This window comes from Miniopterus schreibersii, assembly GCF_964146895.1.
Source record: "Miniopterus schreibersii genome assembly, chromosome: 18".
NCBI lineage: Eukaryota > Metazoa > Chordata > Mammalia > Chiroptera > Miniopteridae > Miniopterus > Miniopterus schreibersii.
The window spans coordinates 14,619,278-14,640,966 of NC_138121.1; the positions used below are offsets into that span (position 1 = coordinate 14,619,278).

Below are 21,689 nucleotides of genomic sequence, written 5' to 3' on the forward strand. Positions count from 1 at the left end.
GAAGAAACTGAGCAGAGACCAGTTTCTATGTCCTCTGGGCAGAGTGATCAGAGGCACAAAGCAGGCAAGGGGCAGAGTGTACACAGGAAGTGGAGAGCAGAGGCCTCAGGTAGAGTGATCAATCAGGAGGCTAAGGAGACAGCCCAATGGACAGGCAATGACAGCAGGAATAGAGAAGGGGGGCAGATTAAAGAGACGCTTGGGGAGTGGCAGACCATGGGATGAAGGTAAGGGAGGGCATGAAGATTACTCTGAGGAGGCCACCTGAAGACCAGGGTCGATGGTGACTTTCAGCAGAGATGGGGAACGCATGAAGGTCTGATTTTTGCAGGAAGATAACCTCAGTTTGGGGCAAGTGGGCTCACAAAGCACTGAGGTTTCTGGAGGTGTGACCTGCTCAGAGATAGAGGAGTGAGTTGCCTGAAGGGCCCACCGGCTGCCCTTTAACTGCACTTGCAGGGCCTGGCAAAGCACACCCAACCATTCATAGGCCAAACTAGAGTCTTCTGGATCCCTCAAGAAAGGTGAGAACTGCCTCTGCCTTCTCCACACCCACTTCACTCAGCTACTGTCATTTCTAATCAGGAACAAGACCCAAAAGAAACCAGAGAAACGAGTTGCCCAGGCTAGAGGAGGAAAGGAGAGGAGGGAGGAAGAGAGAGAGGAAAGTTATCCCCCATGGTTAAGAACTTGCTTCAGACAGAAAGAGGCAGAGACTCTCTCAGGCCAGGCCATCATCTGTTCTTATTGGTTTCACTCAACCAGATCAAGAACTGTAAGAAAAGTGGCTTCAGTTCTACACTTGGGCCTCTCCTTCCTCACAAACTTTTCTTTCAAGGACTCATAAAAGGCAGGACTAAGAGCCAAAGGCCAGGTACTTCTTGACAGCATCAGCTGGGTAGGCCAATGCTGGACTTCCTAAATTAATCCCTTTTCTTGGGCTGACTCAAGCAAGGGTTGCTCAACTTAAGCTCTCCCACTTCCTTTTAATGACACTGAGACTTGGCCTCTAAAATAGCCATCACGCAGCCATTTTATTAATAAAAAACATTCATGAAACAAATTATCAGCAAAAATCTGTAAGCATACCACCAGGGGCTTACAGTCCATTCACCCACTACTCTGAAACACCAAGCCCAGCTGAATTACCGCCCACAGGACTCAATCCTGTCCTCTCCTCTCCATCATTCTACTCCAAGATACGACCTTGCTCTTCTGGGCCACTGAGACAGACTCCTAACTGGCTTCCTTGCACCTGCTCCTGCCCCCTCCAACCTCAGTAGGTTATACCCCTACTTAAACCCCTCAGTGGTTCTCCCTAACACACCCCACCATCTCCCCCACCCGGTGCTAGCCATCAGGCCCACAGCTACTCAAACACTCCAATGCAATGCCCTTGGTTCAACACATCAATTTCAAATTACTTTTGTTCCCTGGTAAAAAAAACCTATAAAATATATAGATATATTAATGAATAAGAAAAAAACAAATGTATAAAAATTATATGACAGATGAGAAACAAACTCTGTACCTACATATTTCGCAAAACTGATTGTGCTGGAGATAAACCAGTACAATCATTTTTAAAAAGTCAGCCCACATTATATTACAGATTATGATGACATAAAGTCAGGCTCAGCCAATTAAACATATAATTAAATAGTGCCCAATCAAGTGAAAATTACAGAGAACTCTACTCTCTTGAATGTAACCAGGGTTAGGAATAAAATTAAGAATAAAGAATGTAGCCCAGTTGGTGTGGTTCAGTAGTTAGAGCATCACTCTGCAGACCGAAGGGTTGTGGGTTCGATTTCCGGTCAATAGCATGTACCTGGGTTGCAGCTGGGGTGCATATAGAAGGCAACCAGTTGATGTGTCTCTCTCACATAGATGTTTCCCTCCCTCCCTCCCTCCCTCCTATTCTCTCTAAAATAATCAATGGGAAAATGTTCTCCAGTGAGGATTAACCAAGAGAAAAAAAAAAAAAAGTAATAAATACTTTAAAAGGAAAAGAGCATATCAAAACTTGTGAGAAGTAGAGGTACTTAGAAAATATGTCTCTAACAAGACACCTACCTTTATTAGTAAGAAAATTAAAATATGATGACATAACTATACTCAAGAGTATGGGGGGAAATAAAGTAATAAACCAAAGGAAAGAAGGACAAAGAAAATAAAAGTAGAAGCAGAAATCCTCAACAAAATACTAGCAAACTGAAACCAGCAACATAAAGAATTAAAATACAAGATAAACATATAAAAATTAATTATATTTTCTACACTTGCAACAAAAAAACCTAAAAACGAAATGAAGAAAACAACTACATTCACGGTAGCATCAAAAAGAATAAAAAAGGAATGAATTTAACAAAAGAAATGCAAAACTTATGCTCTGAAAGCTACAAAATATTAGTGAAAGAAATTAAAGATGATCTAGGCAAATGGAAAAACATTCCATGCTCATGGATCGAAAGATTTAATATTGTTAAGATGGCAATACATCCCAAACTGATCAACAGATTCAATGCAATCCTTGTGAAAATCCCAGCTGATTTCTTTATAGGAATTGACAAGCTAATTCTAAAATTCATATGGCATTGCAAGGGATCCACAATATATATGTATCTTTGCACCTGTACCACACTGTGTTATTTTAAATATATATAAAACAAACTGGACTTCATAAAATTAAAAACTTTTGTGCTTCACCCTGGCTGGGTGGCTCAGTTGGTTGAAGCCTCGTCCCATACACCAAAAGGCTGAGGGTTCGATTCCTGGTCAGGGTACATACCTAGGTTATAGGTTTGATTCCTCATCAGGGCAATAAGAGGGAGCCGATCAATGTTTCTCTCTCACACCAATGTTCCCCCCCCCCCCCTCTCTCTCTCTCTCTCTCTAAAATCAATAAAAAACATATCCTTGGATAAGGATTAAAAAAACAAACAAAAAACTTATGCTTCAAAGGATATCAAAAAAGTGAAAAGACAACCTACAGAATAGGGGGAAAGAATAGAAAATCATATAACTGATAAAAAACTTGCATCCTGAATATATAAAGAACTTTTACCACTCAAAAATAAAAAGATAACCCAGTTAAAAAATAGGTACAAGACATTCATAGACATTTCTCCAAGGAAAATACACAAATGATAAATAAGCACATGAAAAGCACATAGGTCATTAGGGAAATGAAATGAAAACCACAATGAGATACCACTTTCCACCCACTAGGACGGCTACAATAAAAAAGTCAGATAATCCCAAGTGTTGACAAGGATATGGAGAACCCTTATATGCTGCTAGTGGGAATGTAAAATGGGACAGCTGCTGTGGAAAACAGTCTGGCAGTTCCTCAAGCAATTAAACAGTGTTAGCATATGACCCAACAATTCCACTACTAGGCATATAGTCAAGAAAAATAAAAACATATGCCTACACAAAAACTTGTACACAAATGTTTGTAGCAGCACCAATCATAAGAGCAAAAAGGTGGAAACAATGCAAATATCCATCAACAGATGCATGAATAAGCAAAATGTGATATATCCACACAACAGAATATTATTTGGTCATAAGAAGGAATGAGGTTCTGACACATACTATAACTTAGATGAAACTTTTATGTTAAGTAAAAGAAGCCTGTCACAAAAGGCCACAGATTATATAATTCCATTGATATAAAATGTCCAGAACAGGAGAATCCATGAAGATAGAAAGTAGTTTCTATTAGTAGTTTCCAGGGGCTAGAGAGGGAGAGTCTAGGAATGACTGCTAATGGCTATGGAGTTTCTCTTTCGGGTGATAAAAATGTTCTGGAATTTCCCTGGCCACGGGGCTCAGTTGGTTGGAGCATCATCCCGTACACCAAAAAGGCTGCAGGTTTGATTCTTGGTCAGGGCACATACTTAGGTTACAGATTCAAACCCATACGGGAGGCAACCTGTCGATGTTTTTCTCTCACATCGATGTTTCTCACCCTCTCTCCCTTTCTCTCTCTCTAAAATCAATAAACATATTCTTAGGTGAGGATTATTTTTTTTTAAATGTTCTGGAATGCCCAGCCGGGCGAGGCTCAGCAGTTGAGCATCAACCTATGATCTAGAAGATCGTATTTGATTCCCAGTCAGGGCACATGCCTGGGTTGCCGGCTCGATCCCCTGTTGGGGGCGTGCAGGAGGCAACTGACCAATGACGACTCTCTCATCATTGATGTTTCTACCTCTCTCTTTCTTCCTTCCTCTCTCTGAAATCATTAAAAAAAAAAATATATATATATATATTTTAATGTTCTGGAATTAACAGTGGTGATGGTAGCACAACTTTGTGACTATACTAAAACTAATGAATTGTGCAGTTTTAAAGGGGTGAATTGTGTGGTATGTTAATTATAGCTCAATTTTAAAATTAAAAAAGCAAGAGATTAAGAGTAAGCATTCTCTTTTTAAAAATTGACACAATTGATTCAATTAAACTAAAAGATCAATGAAGATGGTTTATTTTTAGGTTTTGATAATATTAATCATAGACATTTTTCTATAAGAGAATCATATTACCAAAGCAGAATATACTGGAAGTGATGCCACAAGAAACAAATTATTTGAACAAGCTAACAAAAGAAGAAGGAAAAGCCTTCTAAAAACTTGTATACCCCAGTGTCCTCTCCAAAAGACCAACTGGTCCTGACGGATCCACTGATAAATTTTTCTAAGCTTGTAAATAGAAAGCTATCTACCTATACAACCATGAAAATAAGGAACTCCTCCCAATGATCTAATAGAATTCTTTTTAACTAAACCAGATATATTGAGTTATCTCAATATTCACACACCCATAGGCATTTATAAATTTAACTGCCCACTTCTGATTAAATGCTTCCAATTAAATATTTCAGGACAAGGAAAGGGAGTCTTTTCTTTAACCACCTCCTGAAGTTCCCTGATATGCCCGAGCTCTTCCAGTTCTCTGCCCAGGAGCCCCAGCCCAGCATCGACCCCTCTGGAAGGCCTCCTCCTACTAGTGCACTTCTGAATCAGATGCTTATTAGCAAATCTGATCACATCTGGTCTATTCTCAAAACATTCCTGCAGCCCCTACTGCTTACATAAAGAAGTCCAAGCCCCCTGACGTGGGACACAAGACTCTTTCAACTGGCTCATCCTGACTGTCCCCAGGAAGCCTTCCTATTGCACTAGACAACTTAAATGGATTCAATTGCAGGCCTTACTGTACCATCGTCCAGAACCACCTGGCAAACTTCTATCACCCCTCATGCCAGTCTGAAACACTACTGTGAAGCTGAAGCAATCACTCCAACCACCCACCACCCTCCACAAACACACCTGTATCTATCAAGAAGATACATCAACCCTCAAACATCTCATCTAAGGTTAACAACAAAATCTCAAATTCTAGACCCTGCCTAGGCCACCACTATCACTAACCTTCCACCAACCATACAGCCAATCACTCCAAATAGCCTTCATCTCAACCAAGGGCCTCTTGGAAATCAGAAGCAAATGGCAGGAAGGCTTTAGCTGCTATCATCCTCCATCTCCTCTCCCCATTGAAATACATGCAAGTAGTTTCAGGTCCCACTGTCTATGAATGATGATACTTTCTGTTTTGGAAAATATATGCTCCTGAGCACCAATTTTTTTTAAAAAAGTGAGTCCTGACTGGGCAGCTCAGTTGATTAGAGCATGGTCCCAACATGCCAAGGTTGCAGGTTTGATCCCTAGTCAGGGCACCTACAAGAATCAACCAATGAATGCGTAAATAAGTGGGACAACAAACCTCTCAATCTCTCTCTCTGTTCCTCTCTCTAAAACCAATCAATCAATAAAATTTTTATTAAAAAATAAAAATAAAGTGAGCCCAGAAGATGGAAAGCACCAAGGGTACTCTGATCTTCCCAATCCAACATTAGGATGAACAGTGGCAGGCCCACCCTCATTCCTAAGAGACGGCTTCCCCTCTATCCCTACATCTGTCCTGTACTAGGTCTGTCCAGCCACTCAGCCCGCCCTTGTATCCTGGGAAAGCCAGAGGCATCTGTCCTTCCTAGGGAGAATCCCTATCTAGATGCAATCTGATTCATGCTTTCCACCTTAAAGAAAAATCAGGGAGATGATCAGATATGGCAAGAAGAAAAACCCTCAGGAGCTGGCAGACAGAGTGAAAATGAAGACAGGTGCAATATCCACAGAATACTGAGGGGGTCCTTTTCTCTTGCCAAAAAAAAGATACACCTCTGAGGATGTAAAGAAGTTGCCATCTCTCCTGATGTGTCAAACACCTCATCCATTGTCTCCAAGCTCCTTCTCCCTGCAGGCCTACCCCCTATACCTGGACAGGGTGTGACTTCCAAGGGCCAAATGGATTTCCCTACAATTTTACATAAACAATGTCAAAGCACATGACCAGCAGCTGGCTGTTGACCATCCCAGAGCCCCATCTCATAACCAAGGCAAACAGACTAGGCTGGCTCCATATGGCTCCATCTCAGAGATTCAGGTCACCCTGATTCATACCTCCCACATCATCTGCTCCACTCCATGGATCCCAAATCCATGGGTCAAGCAAAAACACTTCTCTTACTAAAGAAGGGTGAGCAAGTGGAATGCAAATACCAAATCTAGCACGTGATAAAGGGCTGCATTCCAAGACCACCTGAAAGACAAGTATGAGGGCTTCTTGATGCGGGGGCATTTGTTTTTGTTTATTGTCTTAATTTCACTTATATTTTTTAAACAGAAAATATATTCACAAGAAAGAAAATCTGAAACCTTCAAAAGTGAAAAATTTCCTTTCCAGTGCTGTCCCTAGCCACACTGTCCCTTCCCAAAAGATAGCCAATATTACAATTTTTTCTGTAGCTTTACAAAGATATCCTGTCTATGCATGTACAAGCAAATACAGATATGTTTGCTTTCCCTCTTTTTTTCACTTGGTAGCATATTATACACTGTTCTATGCACACTTTATATTTTTTCACTTAACAATACATCCTAGAGATTACTCCAAGTCAGTACCTAAAGAACCTCCTCATTACTTATGGCTGCATACTATTCCTTTATGAAGACTAACAAAGAAATTATTTAACTGATGTTCAGGGTTGCTTCAAGTGCTACCCAACAACAAATGATAAATTTTGTACAATAAGCCTATAAAAGCCTCTTTCCTCCCTCACCAAGCGTGCAAAAGTTCAAAGAGCATATTTAGAGCAAGAGAAAGATTAAGAATCAGTTTACCCTTGATGAGAAATTATTTTCCTAACCTCCTTGTTCATGAAAAGGCAGGGTATGGACACTGTAGACACATCCAGTCAGCTGAGGCCAGGGGCTTATATACCAAAGATCACAGCCACATGCTACATAGAGGCCAAACATGCCACACACATTCTGATTAATAACAAAAGGCCAGTTTTCACTCAGATCAAAGTAAAAAAACAAAAGTCATGTTTCTGACAATTAATTGACTCCTAAGCAAATCCGGACTTCAAGTATTTTAAATTAGTCCACTGGAAAAAAAAATCTGTGATTGATATTAAACACACTGGAAAAGACATAAGGTTAAGTGCTGTTCCCTCTTTGGAAAAAGCCAGTTGCCTTCATTGTGTCACAAAGGGTAGAGATGACCAGGAAAAAAGCACAGGGACTTTGCCTTTCTCCATGACAGTGTGAGGGCAGTTTGCACCATGTTACTTCTGCCACTCAAGAGACAAACAGACTTAGGACCATCTTCTGGAACCCACCAGCTTCTGGTAAGGGCTTCTCTCCCCTCAACTGTGCTCAGCCCAAGACTGGGCAGGAACCACTGGGCAAAAAACAGCTGAAAGAGTGCCTGGGATGTAGAGGAGTCCCATCTGCAGGGCCCAGAGCATTCTACAAATCTGAGGCTGCTTTCAATCCAAGTCTCGTGCACATCCTATTTATTAAGAAATTGCCTCAACCATGTCCAATGTGGGAAGCCACATAAAGACTTTGAACTTTACCATGGTGAAGTAAAAAAGGAGCCAGTGTTGGCAGCAGTGTTACTCCCCATATATGCCTGAGTCCCAGGCCGGTCAAGCAAAGGCCAATGGGAGTGAAGGCTACCGAGGTGTGTACCCACTGAGAACAAGCTCAGGTCACTTGGTTTTGACTGCATACAGTTCAAATTCCATGAATGACAATCACTTGCCAATTAACTGTTGGATTGGAAGATCACACCATCCTGGCCCAATGCCACCTTTTAGAACCCTCTACCCAATGGCTTGGCTTGCAAAGTCCTCTCCAGCCTCTTGGCTGCCGCCATGACTCTCATTACAGAATGGAGCAGGAGAGCAGAACAAATGTTCTCTTAACCAGTGACTCACCAGGAAGTCTGTTCATGTTGACACCTTGAGCTGAAAGTCCTATTCCCATGTACCTTCAAAAAAGCACACACACAAAAGTTTGGTTAGCAAATCATTATGCATTTCCCTCCTCAAATAATTCTTGGTAAAAAACAGAAAAACAAGAAAAGCAATAAATGTAGAGGCTTTTAACATACTAATGGTTCTTGGAGAACCTTTACATTTTGATTTTCCCAGGGAAATCATCTCAATGTCTTAAGAAGCTGAAGAATTAGGAGGTAGTATCTGTAACCAGGAACCACTAGCTTCAGTTTCAAAGGAAAGTTTCCTGAAATCACTGCTTCCAGTCCCATAGTTTCTGGCTCCAGCTGAGGAAGCTGAATCTATTCCCAAGAAGAACCTAAAGTAGCTCAATCTAGTAAAGGTCTTCTTGGCAGAGCAATGCAAGATCAGTCCCACAGGGAAAAGCCACTCTGCAGCAAGGACCAGGACATGGAAAAAGTACAGCCAGGCAGGATCTCTACAAGATCGTCAAGACCCCTCACACACAGCTTCTTCTCCGGCATCTCAAAACTCATTACCCTTGCCCCATGTGTCACCGCTGGCCTCCCCAACCATCCAAAGCTGGGGGATGGTGGTGTATAAGGACCCTGAGACCTGCTCTCTCTCTCTTCCCACCCCAGGTGCCTAAGCAACTAAGGCACCCACAGCAAGGTGGGGCCCATGCCGGGCAATTCTGTCAAAGATATCTTAGTGACATTCAGGAGAGGGACGGCCAAAAAAGCTAATGAACAGGGTGGTTTTTTTTCAGTCTAAATGTTTGTAGTGTACAAAGAAATAGTGAAGTATTTCCCCAAGAACTTAGAAATAAGAAAAACAAGGCATCATCTTCTAAGAATAAAATAGTAGAAACCCACACATGATGCCTGATATTAACCACGTATGATTGTCAAAAGGTGGCTGAGGAGCTCAGAATACAGAAAACGCCAAACAAAAGAGGGCTGAGGTATAACTTTATGGTCACATGGCAATGTGAATGTACTTAATGCCACTGAACTGTACACTTAAAAATGGCTAATGGGCAGAGCATTTGAGATCTTGCTTCCTGGCAATTGTCGTCAGTTTAGCTCAAACTCTTATAAAAATTCAAAAAAATATGGCTAAAATGGTAAATTTTATGTTATGTATACTTTACCACAATAAAATAAATACATATCAATACTACTGTTTTAAAAATAAGGTTCAAGTCCACATCATCAACTATAACATCTGCTATTACATAAAGTCTTTTTTCCTCTTCAAAACTGGGGATTTAGGATGTAGGGGGACAATACCTTTACCTGCCCTGTCTTTCAAAGGTGTCATCTCTGGTCAAAACCAACAAAAACCCAGCTCCTGGATATGTGCTTATTCAGTTCTGATATCCCCCAAAGATCAATCCCCAAACCCAAACATCTGAGCATAAGAGATGGAGCCTAAGTTTACAGGTTCTAACCCTATGTCTTATACCACAGTGGACAAGACAATGGCAATGCCTGCCACTCACCTCAGGATGCAGGGGCTATAGGAAGAAGCTCCCTGCCCTGAGAGAAAAAGCACAGAGACACAGCAGTGCTGGGCACATATGGACATTCAACAAACCCAAGGTTCATCCACTTGTGGGCTGGTGAAGAACCTTATCACCAAAGTCACAGGCTCTCTCCCAGCCTCATTTCAATGGGAACCTCAGTTTCTAGCTGGTATGAGGACAAACCACAGCTATGTGACAGATAAGTGAGCCCTGAGCTCAGCTACAACACCCCTAGTACTATTCTCCCCTCTTGCTGCCACTTGACCTTAGCACTGTGAGATTAAATGACTTACAACCACAAAGCTAGTGACACACAGGCAGAGTGAAGTTCACTTCTCCATCCACTCAAGAAAAATCTAAGCAGACCTGACGTTCCCTCTCAACAACAAGAGTAATGTGTAGTACTTTGCTAAGTTCTAGACCAATGTGGTCCCTGCTCTCCAGTGGCTGCCAGGAATGAAGCGAAACAGTAAGGAGAGGGCATAATGAAAGCCTCATACCCAAAAATGTTCTCCTGGACACATACAGTAGTACTTCTGCATCTAAGGAGCAGGAAGAATGATGTTAGGAAGCCACCCTGACACTATCTCTCCTCTGTTGATCTCTGGTGGCACTTGAAAATAAATGGGCTGTTGGGAGCTGTTGGGTCCTTGCTAAAGTTGAGTAATTCAATAAAAACAGGTGTGATAACTTTCTCTTAATGGAGACCCTTTCAATCATTCACCCATTCCACAAAGATCCTCTGTGCCCAGTACGGTGCTGGAGACACAGGATAGGGGAGTCCCTGCCCTCCAACAGTTGCCAGTGTCAAGTCAGGGGCAGGCAAGAGAATCAGGGCCCACTCACCCGGGAATTCCCAGAGGATATGAAGGCTGAGCCAAGACCTGGTAAAGGAGATGAGAGGAAAAAGAGGAGTGTGTTCCCTGAAGAAGCAACAGAATGTGCTGAGACATCAAAGCAAGAAAGCAGCCCCACGATCAAGGAACTGAGAGAAGTTCAGTGTAGCTGGGTCACAGCCTGGGCAGACCTAAACAGAGCCAAAGCTGAAGCAGGAAACAGCCAGCCTACATACTACCTTAAGGAGTTCGAACTTCATGGAAGATCAATGGGAAGCTCCAAAAATGGTTTAGAAAGGACGCAGCTGATGAAAGAGCTGGTATTTGGAAAATGGATCCAAGAGGCAAAACTGGAGGCTACCAAAATCATCCACTGGAAGATGACAGGGCTGGACAAGGCCAGGAGCAGTGGGGATGGAAAGGGACAAGTACTCTTTAGAACATGGTGAACTTACCGGGTGGAGCAGAAGCTGCCCAGGACATTGCCCAACATAACCATTCACCAAAGAAAGGGCAATTCTCTGAGACCCACATAGAAACTCTGGAGCCCAAGTGCTTAGCCTGTCAGTTGGTAAGTAGTAGCCTTTCTCCAGCTACACTCTAGCTCTGGCATTTACACTATGCACAAACATCTGAACAGGAAACACACCTGCATCACAGCAAATACATCAGACAGATCCAGATTCAAATCTAACCTCTGCCTCTGAGTTCACCATGCACCCTGACACAGAGCAGGGAGGGTGGCTGGTGGATCACTATTAGTGCATGCACTGGAGGTTCTTTTAGCATCGGAACCTAATAAAGGAAAGCAGGCCATTCTCGAAGGCCTGGATCTTGGGACATCTAAAAACAAATGCCTGTTGCCCTGGAGGGTATGGTTCAGTTGGTTGGGGGTCGTCCCACACACCGAACTGTTGTCAGTTCGATTCCCAGTCAAGACACATGTCCGGGTTGTGGGCTCAATTCCTGGTAGGGGGCGTGCAGGAGGCAGTGATCAATGTTTGTCTCTCACATTGATGTTCCTCTCTCTCCCTCTACCTTCCTCTCTCTAAAATCAACAAACTATAAATAAATAAAGTAAAATAAAAACTAAAAACAAATGCCTATTTATTTGGGGTTGCTGAGCTAAAAGGAGGTGAGCATTTGCTTCCTTCTTGGTAACAGGTGAGGTGGTGCTAAGGACCACTAACCTAACATAAAGCTGCCTTGGACACCTGGGAGTGAGGCAGAAGGGCACTCACCCCCAAGCAGGTAACTGGAATAGACAGAGCTAAAATTCCCTACACTTCACATCTCCACCAGGGCTCTTTTTTTCTTTTCTTTCTTTTCTCTTAATTTTAGAGAGAGAGGAAGGGGCAGAGAGCGCAAAACATCAATCTGTTGTCCACTTATTTATGCATTCATTGGTTGATTCTTCTATGTGCCCTCACTGGGGATCAAACTCACAACTTTGGCGTATCAAGACAATGCTCTAACCAACTGAGCTACCCAGTTAGGGCAGGGCTCTCTTTTCAAGCAGCAGGATATATCTGAGGAACTTAGGGAGAAAATTATTTACACTCTCACAAAATGCAGCAAAATGGAGAAGAAATACCGTTCGTCAGAGAAGTGAGAGCCAGTAAGTGGAGAGGGACAACGGATGAGCTCTTCGTGGCAGTGAGGCCGTGAGTTGGCCTCTACCTTCTCAACTTCGAGCCTTCACTGCCAAAAGCACAATGCATGCTAGAGCTAGAAGAGTGACTCTGCCTCTCTGTTGGGCTCAAGAGAAAAGAGGGCAGCAAGCAGGTGCTGCTCAGGCCAAGCTGGTTTGAGATCTGCTAGAGAGCAGTGTGGTGGAGGAGCCCTTGGCTGACCAAACAGCATGGTCCACCCTGAGGCTTGGCTCTCACCATCCACTGCAAGCAGCGGGGCTGAACTGGGGCCCTGGCCAATAACCTGCATTGAGAATGAACTGGTGGCTTCTAAGGCCCATGCTACCCTCCACCTGCGGTGCTGCTTCTCCCACAAAAGCAACTGTTTTGCTGAAACCACTGCAGTCATGTGGAGATGCGAACACACTCGTCAGCTTGGATTCTTCTTCTTTTCTCTTTGGTTTTACAAATTTTCTACAATTAACACAAATTACTTTGATAGTCATAGAAAAACCACTTCAAGAGTCAGCTGATGGTCACATAATGAGGTGGCTGGCTCTCACCCACTTCAGAGCCAAAGGGACACACCGAAGTACCTGGCCTTTGTGGTCAGGTCCTCAGTACACCCAGTTCCTTGAGCCTTGACAGGAGGGCTGAAGAGCACACCTTCAGAAGCAGCAGGAAATGGTCAAAATCCCTGCTCAGAAGAAGAGCTGGGGCTCCAGTTCACATGGCACCTGGAGCATCCCAAGCACAACACAGAGCACACACTCAGGGGACCCTGCTACAATGACACAGGATCAACACAGATCCAACTGACTAAAAATTTTTCCACAATCCAGGCAAGCCTGGGTGGTAGACAGAGAACAGGACCTTAGAAACTGGACCTCTAGATGCTCACATCCTCCAGAGATATACAAGGCCTAGGGGGAGGAGCCCGTTCCTTTGCTGTAATTCCCCCATCCTGTTCTGAGAGATAGCCTGGAGCACTCCACAAAAGAAATGTCTTTAGCCACAGTCTGACATTCCCTTCCTGCCTCCTGAAGAGAAGCACCTGAAGAGTTTTAAAGTGACAGCAATACTTTACAGCAGGGGTCTAGGGACGACACCCCAGACTCTGAAGCCTGGTCTCAGACACTGCAGCCTAATTCAGTACTGTGGGTCTTGGATTTCACCCCACATCTCAGGTTCCCTATCAGAAGAAGAAAGATTGGACTAATGTGCTCCTGGGCTCCTTCTCAGCTCTGACCTAGAGATTTCAATTCTTAGCAGAATAATGTCTGTGTACTGTTGCAAATGTGCTATACCCAGGTGCTAGCCCAAGATGGGGTAGACCCTGCAACAGCAATCAAAGTTACCAGAAAGATATTTTTTAAAAAAAGAACATACAGGCCCTGGCCAGGTAGCTCAGTTGGTTAGAGCATCATCCCGATATACCAAGGTTGCGGGTTTGATCTCTGGTCAGGGCACATACAAGCAGCAACCAGTAACAGCATAAATAAGTGGAACAACAAATTAGTGTGTGTTCCTCTCTCGCTCTCCCCTTCTCTCCCTCTTCCTCTGTAAAATCAGTAAGAACATATTCTCAGGTAAAGATAAAAAAATAACAAGTATTGGTGTGGATGTGGAGAAATTGGAACCTCTGTACATTGCTGGTGATTTAAAATGGTGTAGCCACTATGAAAAATAGGTGGTTTCTCAAAAAGTTAAACATAGAAGGATCGAGCAATTCCACTCTTAAGTGTACACCCAAAAGAATAGAAAAGAGGGACTCAAACAGATACCTGTATGGCAATGTTCATCACAGCATTATTCACAGAGCCAAAAGATGGCAAAAAAACAAGTGTTCATCAACAGGTAAATGGATAAGCAAAATGTGGTATATATATACTTCCATAAGAAGGAATGAAATTCTGATACAAGCCACATCAATAAACCTTGAAAACCTAATGCTAAGTTAAATAAAAAGCCAGACATAGCCCTAGCCGGTTTGGCTCAGTGGTTACAGGGTCGGCCCTTGGACTGAAGAGTCCCAGGTTCAATTCCAGCCAAGGGCATGTACCTCACTTGCAGGCTAAATCCCCCGCCCCAGACAGGGCATGTGCACAAGGCAACCAATCGATGTGTCTCTCTCACATCTATATCCTTCCCTCCCTCCCTCCCTCCCTCCCTCCCTCCCTCCCTCCCTCCCTCCCTCCCTCCCTCCCTCTCTCCCCCACTGTCTGAAAAGCAATGGAAAAACTATCCTCAGTTGAGGATTAAAAAAAAAAAAAAGCCAGACATAAAAGGACAAATATTGTTTGATTCCACTTATATGAATTATCTAGGCAAATTCAAAGAGATGGAAAGTAAATAAAAGGTTATCAGGGGCTGGGGGGGATGGGGAGTTATTGCTTAATGGGTACAGAGTTTGTGTTTGGGGTGATGGAAAAGTTTTGGAAATAGACGGTGATTGTTGCACAACATTGTGAATGTAATTAAAACCAGTGAATGAACCACTTAAAAATGGTTAAAATGGCATATTTTATGTCATATATATTTTACCATATACACACACACAAAGAGTCACCAAGAACACCCTTCTGGCTCTGTGTGCCAGCATGAGCCTCATCTGGCTTTTCCAGATGGGACAAGTAGGCCTTGGCATAGAGCACAGTGGAAAGCACCAGAGTATTCTGGCCTCACATCAGGGCCAGAAAAAAGAAGTCCAGGGTGGCTTAGCTGGTTGGAGCATCTCTCATACACCAAAAGATGGCCTCACCCCCACCCTACCCCTCTGCTAGGAAGCCATCCAATAACCCACTAAGCCCAACTCTGGGCAGGTCCACAATGAGAGGAGGGGCATTATAGAGATGAATGAACCCAGCATGAGCACCATCCGAGGAAGAAGAGGCCTGAAGGCAAAGGGGCTTTGAGGCAGGATGTGCTTGCAGGAAAGAAGGTCGTTCTGCTGAATGTGGGTCAGAAGACCCTCATGCGCCCACTGCCACCAGCACTGTCAAAACACCCAGAGAGCCCACAGACAGAAAGGGGCAGAACAGCCCTCTTGGGTGGCCCTAGGCAGGCTACTCACACACCCTGGGTTCTGGCTCTTTCCCTAAAGGGCAGACAGAATCTCAAGTACCAAGCCTTGACTTTCCAGAGGCTGCCACATTAAAAAACCAAATATAATGCCTTAACCAGAGGGTGTAGCCAGTTGGTACACCAGCTTAATGTGAAAGGGTTCCCACCAGATCCCATTTCCAGTAAGCTCTGGCCCCTATCCTCTACCTCTCTGGCCCTGTGTAATTACAGAGCTGGAGCATAGCTGTGTGAGGAGATGGTAAATGCTCTTAGGTACTCAGATATTTCCCTTAACTCTCTAGTTACAGGTCTTCATCCAGAAATTGGCCTTGAGTTTTCTAGTGTGTAACTTACCATCTTTCATTATTTTCAGCAGAAGGTCTTATTCAAATAACCTAGCCCACCATTACAAGGAAATTCTAAGTTCCAATGATTCTGAAAGCAACAAATTCCATGTATTAAACCACTTTCTGCTTAAAATATCTGGAATGGTTCTGTTTTCTGCACTGGCCTCAAATGACACAACATACATAATGACAATCATCTGTATTTGTTTAAACTTATATCTCTCCATCCTCTGTTGTCTATTTTTAAAATATATACTGTGTCAGGTGTTGAAAGATCTTATGTATTCTTTTATAGTTAAAATTACCTATAGGTAGCCCTGGACGGTGTGGCTCAGCTGGGTGTTGATCCACGCACCAAAAGGTTGCCAGTTTGATTTCTGGTCAAGGACACATGCCCAGGTTGTAGGCCGATCCCCAGCAGGGTGGGGGGATGTGCAGGAGGCAGCCGATCGGTGATTCTCTCTCATCATTGATGTTTTTATCTCTCTCCCTCCCCCTTTCTCTCTCTGAAATCAATAAAAATATATTTTTTTAAAAAAAGTGTGAACAGATCCAAAGTCCTCATACACTGCTGCTGCACTCAGGATAAAGCCCATGCTCCTTGGCCACAGCACAGAAGGTATTTCCAATCTGGCCCCTGCCTACTCATGGCCTGTGTTCCACATTTTTTTATGCACTGTTCCTTCTGCCTGAAGCATCTGCTTCTCACTTTGTTCACCTGGAACCCTCTAACTCATCTTTCCAGATTTAGCATCATCACTGTTCTATGAAGCTTTCCCCAAATTCTCAGGTGCAAGAGGAAGTCCAACCTCTGGGTCACCCCTGGGTATAGCACATACCATGAATGGCCTTTTCTACACCACTTTGCGAGTTCGAGCGCACAAGCATATCTGCCTCCTCTCTGGATAGGCCTCATGCCTGTGCTCCTGAGGCCCAGGAGCAGGACTGGTACAAAACAATGGGTGCCTCACTGTGGTGTGTAGAATTAATGGATGAACGCACTGCTGCCTGGTCAAAGGAAGTTAGCTGCAAGTGCAAGCAAAGGCAGGCTGGCTGCGGCCGGAGGCCCCTGCTCAGGGCCTGGGCACCAGCTGCAGAGGAGAGCCCCCACAACTCCATCTAGCGCTCTAGCCCAGGCCTGCTGTTCTTGGGTAGAGCCACCCATCACATGTCAGAAGGCTACCACCACTGGGATGATGTTACAGTCTATTTTGAGGGTCACCATGGAGCATCTGTCAGCCTGGCGAGCCACTCCCTCCATGTGTCATCACTAACTGCTGGGGACACCCACAGGTCCAGGAACTCTGACTGAGCGAGTCATTTCCCCCAGGGACCCTCAGCTTCAGGGCCTCCTTGGCTTCCTAACAAGATCAACCCAGATGTCCTTATCTCCTGGCACCACTGGCAGAGCTCTGATGTCTCCTCGCCCCACCAGACCTGCTCCTGGGGTTCCCAGCTCTGGTGACTCGGCAAAAAGCAGTCTACGATGTCTTTTGTAGAAAAACACACTAAATACATTAAGCTCATCAAATTAGAATCCCATCAGTCTGTGCCAAGCTCTCAGCTTAAACACAGTCTCTCATTCTCCACTCTCTCTTATATTTGGGGAGTACCCAGAAAGCCCAGCAACCTGACATCAAGCTAGTTAGTGACCTGACTCATTTTAGGTCCAAAAGTTCTCACCTGCTGGGAAACTCATACTCGTCCCTCAAAACCATGCCCAGGCCCTGCCTCCTCTTACAGAGAGCCTTTCAGTCCACTCTACTGAGTAGGCCACAGGCTCCCTGAGAACAAGGCTGGCCTGTGCTGGCTTTACCTTTGTTCTCCCTGCACCTAGCATAGGCCTGGCACACAGTAGGTATGAAGAAATTTTCTACGAAACCTTTCTAATTTGATGAGCTTAGTGTACTTAATGTGTTTTTCTACAAAAGACATCATAGAACAAAAGCCTTTCTGGAAAATAATGACACTGACAACTGGGTTCATAAACACCTTTTACAAAAAAGGTCCATACTCAAATCTATAGAAAAACAAGTTTATAGATTCAATAAGATGGTAAGTCAATCAAGCCCAGTTCAGAGCATGTCACACCTGTCTGGCGCCACTCAGCACTAAGCACCTTTTAGTTCTGTCCCCTAAGAACACTGTGATCCCCTAAGAATCCAACTGGACATTCTATCACTCTACCCAGGGAAGGAATGCAATGAGGAAAGGCAGCAGCAGCATGGAGACACGTGTCTGGGATCAGGCGAGGACATCTGACAAGTTAGGCTACTCTACTACACACCCTAAGCCCTGCAGCCAGGGCAGGTCACCAAACATCCCAGGGGCTCAGGGCTCACCCACAAAATAGGTACATCATCATCTGCTCCAGACACTTTCCAGGACACTGTGAGGATCAACTAGATAATACAAAAAAGCTACACAACCAGCTAACACCTGGGTCATGGACCAAACCCGGGTCAGAAACACACCTCCAACACTGACAGGAAACAAGCTGATAATTTTGTCTGTTCTGTAACTGCCCTTGGTCTCCTTGAAACCATGCCTGGCCCATACCAACCACTAGCTACACCCTAGCCACAAGAAGGCTTTCAGGGATTCTATAGAGGCCATGGGATATTCATACATTTGCAATTTGAGAGTGGTCAACTGAAGAAGGCTACCAAGGCATACATGACCTGGGGCCTTTTTAAAACTGAGGTTTCCAGGTCAGCTCATTGGCTATAGTTACCACATGTAAAAATGCTGGAAACAGAAGCTGGGAGAAGATGCCCAACTTTCTTCAGTTTTACAGCAACACCTAAGTAAGGCAATCTAACAAGACACAGGGCCTTTCCAGCAAGATCCACTTACAACTGAAATGTTAAAAGTCAGGTGAAGGAATCTAGGTCTCTACGTTTCAACATTCCCCTTCTGAAAAACTGTTCTATTCTCTCACTAACTCAGCTGCTTTCTATGATAAGGCTTACAGAGAAAACAATCCATTTTCCTCCCTATAAGTTTTTTAAAAAGCCCCCTGGTTTCTCTGGCAATATGAGACTCCAGCACCAACATTTCAGTCTATACTCTGTTTTTTGCAGTGTTTGTTTTAAAAAGCCATTCTCATTCACACTAGTTCAAGCACATTAAATATATGTGCTTTTATCAGAGAGTGTGAAGGGAAAACAGAAGCTTTAAAGCCCTCCAATAATATGTTCCATATTTGTAAATGCACTAGATGGGGATAAAAGTAAAAAATACAATAGCTTGCCCTGGCTGGTGTGGCTCACTGGTTAGAGCGTCAGCCAGTGCACCAAGGGGTCATGGGTTCAATTCCTGGTCAAGGGCACACACCTAGGTTGGAGGTTTAAGCCCCAACACCAGTTGAGGTGTGTGGGGGAGGCAACCAATCAATGTGTCTCATATCAATGTTTCTCCCCCACCTTTCCACTCTCTCTCTAAAAATCAATGGGAAAAATATCCTCGGGTAAGGATTAACAGCAAAAGATACACTACCTTGCCATGATCAGAATTCCAAATAACAGAATTCTGGGGTTAAAAGCAGCTTAGATGCTGGCCTAGTTCCCCACAGTACAGATGCGGAAAGCCCCACAGTCTACCCATGATCACACAACCCTCTCAGGCAAGGACGTTACATCATTACTGAGGAAGCATGCAAAGCTCTGACTCTGGCAGTCTTGCCCCCAGTATAGCCCTTTGGCACCACAAGGGGACACTTCCTAGGAGAGAAAAAGTATTCTGAATATTCAAAAACACACACTCAGTGTTGGCACAAAGGTCACGAGAGGTGTTGGCAAACTTCCCACACCAGACCTAAGGTCTGATGAGGAAAGCCTTTCCAAGACAGCTGCAATCATGTTATTTCATAACTCAGACACCTGATTTGTCACAATCATTGGGAAAAGGGAGACTGGGAGAAGAAAAAAGAAAAAAAGAAAAGAAAAATCTTCCCTTTGATTTCCTCTCTCTGCTTAGATCACCATAAAATAGGGAACCTCCCTAATGCTGACTTTAATGAGGGCCTTCCTAAAGCTGGTTCAACTGGTGTTCAAGTCCCTGGACAGAAAAACAAGTTTATGAGCAGCATAAAGTTACCTGATTCTGACCATGTGCATGCTGTTTACCCTGAGATGACAGGCCAGTAGCTGCCACAGCTTTGATGAATACTGTGGAGACTCTATTATCCCTTTGAAGGCTACTGGGGCCTCTACATGACTAAGTGCCATAAAAAGGAACCTTGAATGCAGCAAGAATGTGAGAGGAGGATCACAAACACCACACTTCAGTAGGGGGAACCCCATTCTGAACGCTGAATTGTTAATGTAAACTTGTTACTTGTTTCCCTGGCCTGTGAGATATCTCATTACAACATTACTAAAGAGAAGTCCCCTCTTCTGCCTGCAATGCACCTACTTGCCATCAAGGGCTGATGCTTAGCCCAGGCCATGCCCACAGTCAGGTAACAGAAGCAGCCTACTATTCAACCCTCAGCAGCCCAGACCCATGTGGCTCAGCAGCTCACAATATTCACAAGTGTCACCCAGGAGACCTCGAACTCTGACCACAGGGAATAGTTTTGTGTTGGGGGAAAGAAGGTGGTAAGGAGGGGCTTACCCATCTCTTCCTTTGCTGACAATCTTCACTTCAAAGTAATAAATGCCACAGGCAGCAGGTATGGGGTGGGTGGCACGCACTGAGGCTGCATCTTTGTGATTTTTGCCATGACCTAGTTAGAGAGGGCAAGGAATAAATATCGGCACAAGGAAATGCAAATGGGAACCTCATTCTTTTCTGCTCCACGGCAACTTCACTCCTCCATGGCCAGAGGAAGCCCTTACATAGTCTAAGGAATAATTAGACAACTGAGCAAACAAACCTCCCACCTTCGGCTCACCTCCTCCTGAGAACAGCAACCCTGCCTGAGACTCTGTCTCCGGTGCAAACCAAAGGAGGGTACAGGCAATGTGGATACATGAGATTCCCCACTGCTGCCCGCAGTCTAGTCTCTCCAGAATGCAGGCAGCCCACCTGGGAGGCCAGGGGATGAGGAGGCAGCCCTGGAGGACACCCCCCCAAACTTTAGTACAGAACCCCAGGGCCAGTGTGGGAGTCTAGGAGCAAGCCCACGGGCCTCTGGCTATTGGAACAGATGTGACCTCCCCTTTCTTCAGACTCTGCTGAAACTAAGCAGTGGTGAAGAAGGACCCAGATGGAGTTGGAGCTATCCCAGGACAAGCAGGAAGGCCCTCAGGTGGAGGTTCCAACCCAGCACTGGGTCTGGTCACACCTGTTGCAGTTCTCTTGACATCGGGTGTCTCAGGGCAAAGCAGACTAGTACTCGACCCTCGGCCTGGTCAGCCCCACCACCCAGGACACCCGCAGGGACTAAGGCCTAACTCGGAGCACAGGGCCGGGGAATGGACGTGATGGGGTAGGGGCTGGGCAGCACAGCCGCCCCACAGACGCTCTGGCATTTTCCCCCCGCGGCCAAACAGACTAATACCTTTGTAGTGGACGCGGAGGTTGCCCTGGGAGAGGCCGATGTAGTTATACTTGTCCTTGGGGCTCCAGGAGCGCGGCAGCGGCGTCTCGTGCTGGTTGACCGCGGGGTACAGGCGCTGCAGGCGCCGGCTCAGCTCCTGCTCCCCTGGGGACGGCAGCCCGCCCCCAGCTCCCCCGCCCGAGGAGTCTCCAGCCTGCGGGCTCCCAGCTCCCGGGTCCGCCGTAGCCGCCGCCATCTTGGAGGGAGCTGCTATTGTGTCACTGGAGGCGGGGAGGAGCGGGACCAGATCCGCCCCGCTCAGCCAATGACCGGCAAGTCTACCGGGGCCGCAGGGAAACCGAGTCCGAGTCCGGCACCTCTCTTTGGACACGGCCACGCCTCGCTACATTTCGAACTCTATA

At 44.9% G+C, this 21,689-nt stretch overlaps 1 protein-coding gene across 2 annotated transcripts in view; it reads right to left on the minus strand.

The window, feature by feature from the left end:
* The window catches only part of RANBP10 (RAN binding protein 10), a 52,551-nt gene extending 31,005 nt beyond the window's left edge, over window positions 1–21,546 (minus strand). The window contains exons 1-3 of one of the 2 annotated variants that reach the window (XM_081118392.1): window positions 21,289–21,546; window positions 20,400–20,511; window positions 8,357–8,409 (exon numbers count right to left, since the gene is read on the minus strand). In XM_081118392.1, the coding sequence (XP_080974518.1) occupies window positions 8,357–8,409; window positions 20,400–20,511; window positions 21,289–21,523 (400 nt within the window). In that variant the 5' untranslated portion in view covers window positions 21,524–21,546. The remainder of the gene's footprint in view (window positions 1–8,356; window positions 8,410–20,399; window positions 20,512–21,288) is intronic. The other variant, XM_081118391.1, reaches the window with a different exon arrangement.
* Window positions 21,547–21,689: the final 143 nt, after the last annotated feature.